The sequence below is a fragment of the Passer domesticus genome, chromosome 2, assembly GCF_036417665.1.
Source record: "Passer domesticus isolate bPasDom1 chromosome 2, bPasDom1.hap1, whole genome shotgun sequence".
In the NCBI taxonomy this organism is placed as follows: domain Eukaryota; kingdom Metazoa; phylum Chordata; class Aves; order Passeriformes; family Passeridae; genus Passer; species Passer domesticus.
In genome coordinates this window covers 65,084,423-65,093,862 of record NC_087475.1, presented here as the reverse complement: position 1 = coordinate 65,093,862, position 9,440 = coordinate 65,084,423, and the positions used below count along the sequence as shown (strand labels likewise).

The 9,440-nt window shown below is 44.3% G+C and overlaps 1 protein-coding gene across 6 annotated transcripts in view; it reads right to left on the bottom strand.

Annotated features, from left to right (window-relative positions):
- The window catches only part of THSD1 (thrombospondin type 1 domain containing 1), a 30,769-nt gene that overhangs the window by 7,261 nt on the left and 14,068 nt on the right, over positions 1-9,440 (bottom strand). For 5 of the 6 annotated variants that reach the window (XM_064408863.1, XM_064408864.1, XM_064408865.1 and 2 more), the window contains exon 4: positions 2,571-2,729. The exons of the other annotated variant lie outside the window; for it this stretch is intronic. In XM_064408863.1, the coding sequence (XP_064264933.1) occupies positions 2,571-2,729 (159 nt within the window). The remainder of the gene's footprint in view (positions 1-2,570; positions 2,730-9,440) is intronic. 6 annotated transcript variants of the gene reach the window in all.

Sequence of the window (9,440 nt, the reverse complement as noted above, 5' to 3'; positions counted from 1 at the left end):
CATGTTTGCTTATGGATATTTCCAAATACTCCATTCTCTATTTGTAGTGCACTCTGTGCTGCATTGTTTGGGATACACAGCTAACAGCAAGGAACTGAGAGGTTCCAAACAGGACTGGGTCCCTATGGTTCACTTCTCCCTGCATCTCATTGGCCCCTGCACCATGTGCAGGCCTTGCTCATTCAGCCATTTGCTCCATCTGCTGGACTAATGTCTGCAGAGTTATGCTGGAAACAGAACCTGTCTGCTTCTGAAAGCTGCAGACAGCCAGAGTGGGAAGGCTGAGGGTGACACTCCCAGCTTGAGATCAAGCACCAGATGAATACTGTAAAGTCAGCGTGTCAAACCACTTCTTGAGCAAACTGAGATTCAATGGGATGAAATCATGTATGTGATTCTGTAAAGGAAGCTGCCCCATGTGGAAGGAGGAGGATTAGAAACTATGTGCATGACAGAAGGGAGGTATTTCCCCCAGATGATCCCACGGCAATGGGTGCAGATGCAGGCCTCCTTTTCCTCCATGCTGTCTATGTATTAACCTTCTTATTAACCTAGGGACCTCACTGGAATCTGGGGATTGTCCAGACCTGCTGAGTCCAACCAGAATGCCACAGCTGTGTGCACAGTGTATGCACAGGGTGGTTGGAAACCATCATACACCTTTTACAGCTGCACACCTGCACGGGAGTGACTCCTCTGAGAAGCACAGAGGCCTGTCACCTCCATGCACACAGAGCAAGGTCCACACACAAATCTTGTTTCCAGCACATGCTCTGCACGCAGGGAACACCCTCCAGCGAGCTCCCTGCACCAGGACTGCTTTCTGAGCTCTGAGCTCCAGAGGTAGGGAGTGAAACTGGCTGGTAAGGAGCCAAACCAAATTATGCACTTACAGACATACCCCTCCAGAAGACAGACAGGAGGCATGGGATAGCACAGCTCAACAGCAGCTTTGGAAAAACACTAACAACCCCACTGTGTTTTGGTGGTGGCATTGCTGCCCACAGCAGCCTCAGAGAGTCTGGCACAGAGAAGACAACTAGAGCAGGGCTGGTTTAAACTGGGGATCCAAGCATCTAAATTGCTCCTCTCTGCTTTTATTCAGAGCTTTACTAAATAAGCAAACCCACATGGCCAGCATTTTCAAGTCATTAAAAACATTAGACCTGTTAAAACATTCCCAGTGCTTCATGACTACTGACAACATGTAATACCTGGTTTGATAGAATTTTTAGTATTTTCCATTCAAACTTTTCCATTTCCAAACTTTTGTTACATACCACCCATTTCCTGCAGTGTTCCACAACACATTTCAGTCCTGCCTGTATATTTCTGAGGCCTTCATCCTCTGACGCTGTGAAGCTGGTTCAAGCCAACACTTCCACTAAAAAGATAGTCCTCCACTCCTCCTGCTCCAGCTGCACATTCTCTCCCCCTGCTGTCCTTTCCTTTTCAGTGGCATAAGCACCGCAGTGCCCATGGGCTAAACAACTCCCCACATCCCCAAACTGTCCATTTTTTAGCTGCCTCTGTTCCAGTTCTACACACTGCACTTTTGCAAACAGAAAGAAGTGCCTGCAAGCAGCCAAAGCAAGGAGTAAAGCTTGCTTGTCACTTTGTAATAGCTTAAAATATCTGTTAAATTATTGTCTGAGATCCTGGGAGGCTGCACAGTTCCCAGGTATCTTTCCTTCTCCATCCCCGCCCCCTGTGGCACCTGTGGGACACAAAGGCACTGGAGCTTGTAGATCAGCTTTCTGTTCTCTGTGGTCCCTTGGCATCAGCACACTCCTTTTCAGCAGGGAGTTTGCAAGAAGCAAAAGTTTTGCACAGACTGAGCACCTGTACCCTGCTAAAAAAGGGCATTTCTCATGCCCCTCAACGGTGGCTGTCAGCACCCAACTCTGGTGCTGGCACAGCCTCATCCAGCCTCACTGGAGGCCATGTGGCTGCTGTAATCCACCCTACAGAAGGCTCAGGTCTCTTGCATCTGCACCCACTTGTGACCCACTGGCAGTAGTCAATTGTCTCTGATAGGTAAGGGTTTATAAAGGCTTTTTAAAGTCTTACCTATCAGTAACAGCCAGCCTGCCCTGTCACAGGCCAGCAGCAATGGCAGGCTGGAGCAGGGGGAGACCTGGCACTATCACCCAAAAAAACCCACAAAATGATAACCTCACACCACAGGTCCCAGCTGGAACCTGCACCCTTTTTTGACTGACTTTAGCTTTCTAAGAGGTTTCCACTGGAGTCTTGGGCTTTCACTACTGAACATGTTCTGACAGCCCCAAGAACTCTCCTTTAGGACTTCTCCACCCTCTGATCATCCTGGAGATTTTAAACTGCTTCCATTGCATGCCTGGCATTCAGAAACAATATGCCTTGGAGCCCTATCTCCAGTGTCCCACAATCAAATGCACAGAGGCTCCTGCCCTACTCCATCAACCACAGGAACATGACAGCTCCCCAAATCAGCATGACTGAAAGAAAGATGGGATGTTTCCATTTTACACTTTGCTTTTGCCAGGGCAGTCACACAAGCAGGGGAAGAGGACAGCAGAGCTACATACACACACACTCCTCCAGCGAGCACAGGGAAGTCTCCCTCGGCGATCCAGCGCAGCCTGGTTTTGCCGGCGAGGAGGTGAGGCACTCTCGGAAGCGCTCCCGGATTCCGTCCCCACAGGTGACACTGCACGGGCTCCAGGGCTGCCACCGGCTCCACGTTTCTACAAATACACAAGCTCACAGCAATGAGGAACATGTCTGACTCCTCACCTTTAAAGACACAGCCAATTGTCTTCTTTTTGAGAAAAACAGTAATAAATAACCAAACAATGCAAACAGCAAGACCAAAATAGCAAGTGGCATGCAGGGATGAGCCAAAGCTTCCCCTTGTTGTTTTCCTTTTTTCACCCCAGTGTCAGCCTGCAACAGAGTGGTCAGTCAGCTGGCAGGCAGGTTCAGCCTGGAACAACAGCAAAAGGAAATGAATCCACAGATCTTTGAAGTGGGCTGGTAATTTATATATCCGTCCAATTCCTGCATGACAAACAGTGCATTTACAGCAGGATAATTTGATTGACTGAAGTACAGTTACTGCTGATTTATATGACTGTGACAGGATGATAAGCCTACAAGACCTAATGAAATGGCAACATTGGTTTACTCTTCATTTTCTTTCCAGCACACAAGCGTGTTATTGAATCATTCATCTGACAACTTACAGGTCTGTATTGTTTGATTGCTTATGATTAGGCAATTAACTCATGGATGGAATTTTGCACGTTCATTTATTTATTTTAACTGAAGGCAGACTCAGGTTCTAACACTGCATTATAATTTTTTAATGTGCAATAAAATCCCTCTTTTTTTTAGACAATATCCTCATCCAGTGATCTCCACATTCGAACTTTATGGCAGAGAGAACTCAGAGAGGTAAAGATGGGACCATTCCTGTCCCTGTGTGACAGCAGTGACACTAAGGCAGGGCCACAACTTTAAATTACAAACTAATGCATGAGTTCAAGTGCAATCTTAAAAGATAAAACCCCTGGGGATGCTCCAATGGGTCAGGTGACTTTGACAGAAAGAAGAACAATAGACTTCGTAACTCCATTTCACTGCTCATAGATAAAGTAGAAAAACAGCTAAATAATGTTTTTTTAAAAGTAGACCAGGTTGAATTCTGCTCTTTTAGATAATTTATGGTATTGCTACTGCCAACAAAAGTTGTGATTTTTAATTTTATTACTGCTGCTCGCATGCCCTGAGCCCTTAACCAAGTTATGATGTCCAAGCACTAGAGAGTGTTGCATGACTGAAAATGGCTTTATGATTTCATGTTTTATTGGTTGTTGTATGGTTCCTAGTGTGTTATTATTTTTAAATGTCTCTAACAAGAATAAATACAGTTGTGTTTCAATAAACATTAAATTGTGACTGCTTTGGGCTCTGTCCTACACAGTTTTGTGACCATGTCAGCATTAATGTGAGCAGCCTAATTGGAGCTACCCTCCCGGTGCAGGTCCTCACATGCACTGCAGGATGGGGACCCAGAGTTTGAGCTTACACTTGTGCTGCCAGCCACGGCTGCAGAGCATGTGTGGGTGCACACTCACAAACATTTGTGTGCCTGCATGCCCCAGGACATCTGCCTGGCCTAAAGCAGAGGAGAGATGGGCATGGCAAGACACCCTGGTGCTGCTGTGGTTCTAAGCCCACACAACATCAAGTGACCACCCCGGCTGTTTGTCACCGACTCCACCACAATATTGCAACATCCAAGATCCCAGGCTGTATTTCACTTTGTGCTCTTCATGCACCTCTCTGTTTTCACACCTCTGTCCCTGGAGCTAGTGATGAGCCCAAAGGCAGGCTGAGCTTTCAGACTCCTCCTCAGTTTGCAGCCATGTCAGCTCCCAGTGAAGTACAAAATGGAGCAAGTGTATGGTGTCAAGGGAAAAGAGCATCAGAGGATGCCAACAAGTAGGTAACTGAGGAAGTTTGTTGGGATAAGGAGTCCCAAAAAGGGACAAACCATGGACAGTTTGCAAAAACACATCAGTTACATCAGTTAGTGAACCAAGCTATTACTGAGGGCAGGAAGAAAAATGTTCATAATCAACAGTCAGTCAAGGGCTCATTGATGCCTTCTCAAAAAGACTTCATAGTATCATATGTATCATAGGATCTCCCACAGTTTTCTTCATATCAGGACCATGAAGGACTCCAGCAGTGTCCCTCACCACTGGAAGAGGGGCTAGTTGAAAGACCTACCTCCTTGTAGACCTACAGACTCTTTGTATGAGCAGCTTGGTGAGTTCTTGTCATAATTTCCAGTGCGTGAGCTAACTTGTTTCCCTCTCTCCACATTTCCTGCTCATCTAAACTTCTGTTAATTAATGTCAGATGCAGAGCCAAGCTCAGAAAGGTTCTGGTTGCCTCCAGTGCTTACAGTGGTGAAAGTGGAGGGTGCTCAACAGTCTCCACATTGATGCCTGTGGGTTTCAACATACAAGAACATTTAGGATGAGTAATTTCCCAACACTGACGTCAAACCTAAGACGTGCCCATTGCTCCAGGACACTTTTCACTGACTTGGACTTTGGCTAAAGGTATAGAGCTCCTTAGCAAAAACACTTGGCATCCATAGCTTTGGGGCTAAGAAATGTGCCTCAAACAGCAGGAGAGCAAGAAATGTTCCAGCTCGCATGAAGGAGATTTAAACTCCTGCATCTTGCTCTGCAATCCCCTGCAATTACCAGAATGTAAAAGAAAATGAAGCACAGTTTATTCTCCCCCAAGGAAATAAAATTATTAACCTCCATTTAAGACAGATTGAAAATGCCAGGGGAAAAGCCAGAAGGTATGCACTGCAAACTAGATCTAATAAGCGTGAGGTTTCTTCACACACAATTGAGGAATCAATTATCAACATGAAGACATCTAACTGATGAGTTATTTTGAAATAGCTGACAGTTGGCAGATCTGCCAACATGAAAGATAAATGCAATTAACTGTGTTAATTATTGCTCTGCATAAATTTCTCCCCTCAGATTTCCACGTTCACAAGATTTTGTGCATGCAGTGCTGTCCATCAGCACAGTCAGCAAGGGACACTCAGAATCAACCTTCCAGCCTGGCACACATGACCAGTCTTATTAAACACTTCAACCAGGCCAGTGGTGTGGGACAAAATCACTAATTACTGACAGGTTCATGTAAGTATCTATGCTAGCCTAGGGGATTGCAGGATATTTTTGGAAGCTGAGATCAGTTTTTAGGTCCTGAAAACAGCCTCTCACCCTTCCATGGAAATGAAGCTTGGGTGCACTGAAATGGTGGCATGTTCCAACAGGTTACTAATTTGGACAACGATAGGAAAAAGATCCCTTTAAAGAAAGAAATCCTAGACTCTAGGTAAATGAGAGTCTTTTCCCCACAAACAGGCATTGTTAAGAAATGGGGAGGCATAGCCTAAAAATATTTTTTTTTCCAGAAGCTGAGTCTGTAAGTGAGTCTGTAAAACTTGATTTATTCCTAATGTGTGGAGATGATGCATTTACTGGCACACGAAAAGTGGATGGGGTGCAAACCAGCCCTAGCACACCCAGATCCTCTGCGTATGCCTGTTTCTAAATAACACCCAGCCCAGGTACAGATTCAGGTAACAGAGCTAATTGGTTCTCGGAATTTCCTACCAACAAGCACATCTGACTCACCCAGTCTTATTCAGGAAGCAAAAATTTGACAGAAATTGTACATGCCTGCCTGACCTCTAGATGCTCCATTTGCTCCTTTCCTCCCTTACTGACCACTTTTCTCTTCAGAAGGTCTTCCCCCACATTCCTCTTTCCCTTTTCAGGCAACAGCTGCATTTCTCATGCCCTGCCAACATCCCAAAAGCGAAAGTCAGATGAACAAAATTCATTTGTGCTGTAGGCAACTGCAAGAGACTTCAGTGTAAGTCACACCAAAGTTGAAATTGGTCTCCAGAGTGTAACTAACAACTGGAAAAGAAAGTTAATTAACACCAATATGAAAAAATGCCTTTTTCTATGCTTTAGCATTACTGATTAATATTATCAGTCTTGTCCTGAATATTTCAAGCGGGATACAGACTAGAACATGGGACAACCTTCTAAGGAGAGCAGAAGTCTCACTGCTGGGAACACTTAAATCCCAGGTGAGCAAAGCACAGGATGAAGCGTGGAAAAGAATGAGCCTGCAATGCATCTGCTGCTGGCTAAGATGATCTAACAGAGTTTCCTACCTCAGACATCCCAAAAATCCAGTCAAACACTGGGGAAAAAAATGAGGTGCATGTTCCTCTGTGAAATCGTAAGAGCCCACCAAGATGAATGAAGTGACTCATATCTGACTATTAATTTTTTCACAGATTCTCCAGTTAGGGTCTACAGGAAACTCCACAAGTGCTGTCTCAGAATTAATGGATGCACTCTCCGCCTTTAACAGATATCTTCACAGTCCTGGATAGTGTAAGATTTTTGTGACACTTATTCTGAAGCTGATGGACTGGGCTTAAAGAGCTGCTGACCTGGCCCGCTCAGGGCCACAGGGAGCATTCTCCTTCCCACTCCAAGCACAAGTCAGATTCCCATTCCAAAAAGCTGTAGTAAACTTGGCCTGAATAAGGAGTAAAGAGCAGGACTGACAAAGCACCAGGAATATAACTCGTGTCTGATTTGTGGAAAATAGATGTGGTAATATCATCTTTTATCTCATTGTTTGTGGTTTGGATGAAGATCATTTTAATGATTTAGGAACTTTGATCTTTTACAAAACAGTATCTCTGCTTCATAACAATAGAGCATATGCTAAATGAAGTAAGAACTGGCTGAGTGACAGATTGGATATGCAACTGTCAACAGAAAACCATCAGTGAGTGAGAATGCATTTGGAGAGATTCCAAAGGGATTAGTATATGGCTCAGTGCTTCCCTAGTTGACATGAAAATAAATATAAACCATTACTGAGAAAATATGTCCCTCCTGTAATGACACAAGCAGACAGTGCAGTTGTACGGAGCAACATAGGGTACTTGCTGAGTTAGGATAATTTAAAAAAAAAATAGATCCTAAATCAGCAAAGTAAAAAGAAAGTGTATGAAGAAGGAATGAAAATTGCACCTGCAGGATGTCAGACTCTATACTGAAACAGCTCAAGAGGAGTTTACAGGGCAAAAGTTACAGAAAATTGCATAATGCAATCAGTGGAATGAAAGCAGAGGTAGGGGTAGGGGAGAGTGCTACTGATCAAGCAGCATCAGTGAGAAGGATGTCTGAATGCAGCACACAAAGCTGGTACCCTGGCTGTCAAATAAACACGAGTGTTTAACAGAAAGGGAGCCAAACAGAATCAGTAAATTAATCAAATCCTGAAGAAAATGCCTTCCAACTAAAGACAATCTTTTCCATTTGTTAAAAAGAACACTGAGAAAATGTGGTAGAAGTGAGATGACCTGGATGTGCAAATGTCTTTGTGAGGCAAAGACAGTAGATAGGAAACAGCTATCAGAAAAATCTCAGTCACCAGAGGATGAAGCTAGATTAGCTTTAGTTATGAAACACACATAGTTTCCCTTTTCAAAAGAATAAATAAGAGCCTAGTATTTACAGAAATTATCAGAAAAGTCTGTTTTGTGGTGTCTTCAGCAGAAGACTGGATAACTCTGGAGGGTAAGTGGCAGTCAGACGCAAAGACTAGCTGTGGGGCTCAACACCAGAGTAACTGAATGAGAAATGATGGCCCACACTGCACAGGAGCCCCAGACTAGAGATTTATCACCTCTCCTGGCCTTAAACTTCAGGAAGTCCAAAGCAGAAATTAGGAGACTTGAGGAGAGGCACCTGTCCTGCAGCAGTTGTGTGTTTTACACAATTAGCAATTGGGGGTCTGCTGTAAGCAGGGCACCCCACAGTGCCCAATGAGTGGGCTCAGGGATGCTCCTTCCAAAGGAGCCAGGAGGCTGATGGCCATCACAGGCAGTGCAGGTTCGCTCTGTCTGTCATGGCTTCAGGCTGATGTGCCCCTCCCAGAACACCCTGCTCCTTTCAAACGCTGCCTGCAGGCTTTGAAGTCTCACAGATACAGGCACAAAGTCAGATGTGCTGCAGCCTAATTAATTTCAGGTTGACATTTTATTTACAACTACATGGTGTGGCTTCGCTTTCATCGGCTTTGTAGATGCGATACTCTTGACTTGGCAGCTATTGACCTAACTCTGCTCTTCAAGAGGCATAGCCTGATTCTTTCCAATGTGGTTGTAAGGATGGGGCTGCTGAGGAACCCAAGGAAATAGATCAGATTGCAGGGAACCATTGCTTAATGGAGATCTCATCAATTAAAACAGTTAAATATTGGGCACAGTATCATATCTATACCATATGCTAGTGATTTATCTGTCATGGTAATTATCTAGATCATATCAGTGTAACATACCACCCAGGTATATATGAAAAAGCAGAATTCTGTCTTCCTTTTTCCTTGTGAATTACCTCCATTAAGAAAATAATACGCTTTCATTTTTAGACAGACTTTCTTATGCCAAAGGAAGAGAGGGAGTGCCAAAAGAGAATGCAGATGGGAAGTTAAGATGAAGAGAACTATGCACTGGGTTTGGCATGTGCTGAAAATAGAGGTCATTTTTAGTACAGAGAGTTAATTAAATAGCTAACAGTTTTAGAATTTGTGAAATAGCACAAAATAAGACCACATGATGTTAGGAACCTCATTAATGGAGGCTGTGTCTGAGACTGTGTGCTCTGGAGCATGTCCTGCACTCCTGGTCTTCTTATGATCCCTCTCAGATACCTCTCTATGAAGCTCAACAGCCATTTTTTAGCTAGAGATCCCTGCACTTTCTTTTCAGGGCAACCAAGGTGGGGAGGTGAGGAAAATGATGCACATCTTAAACC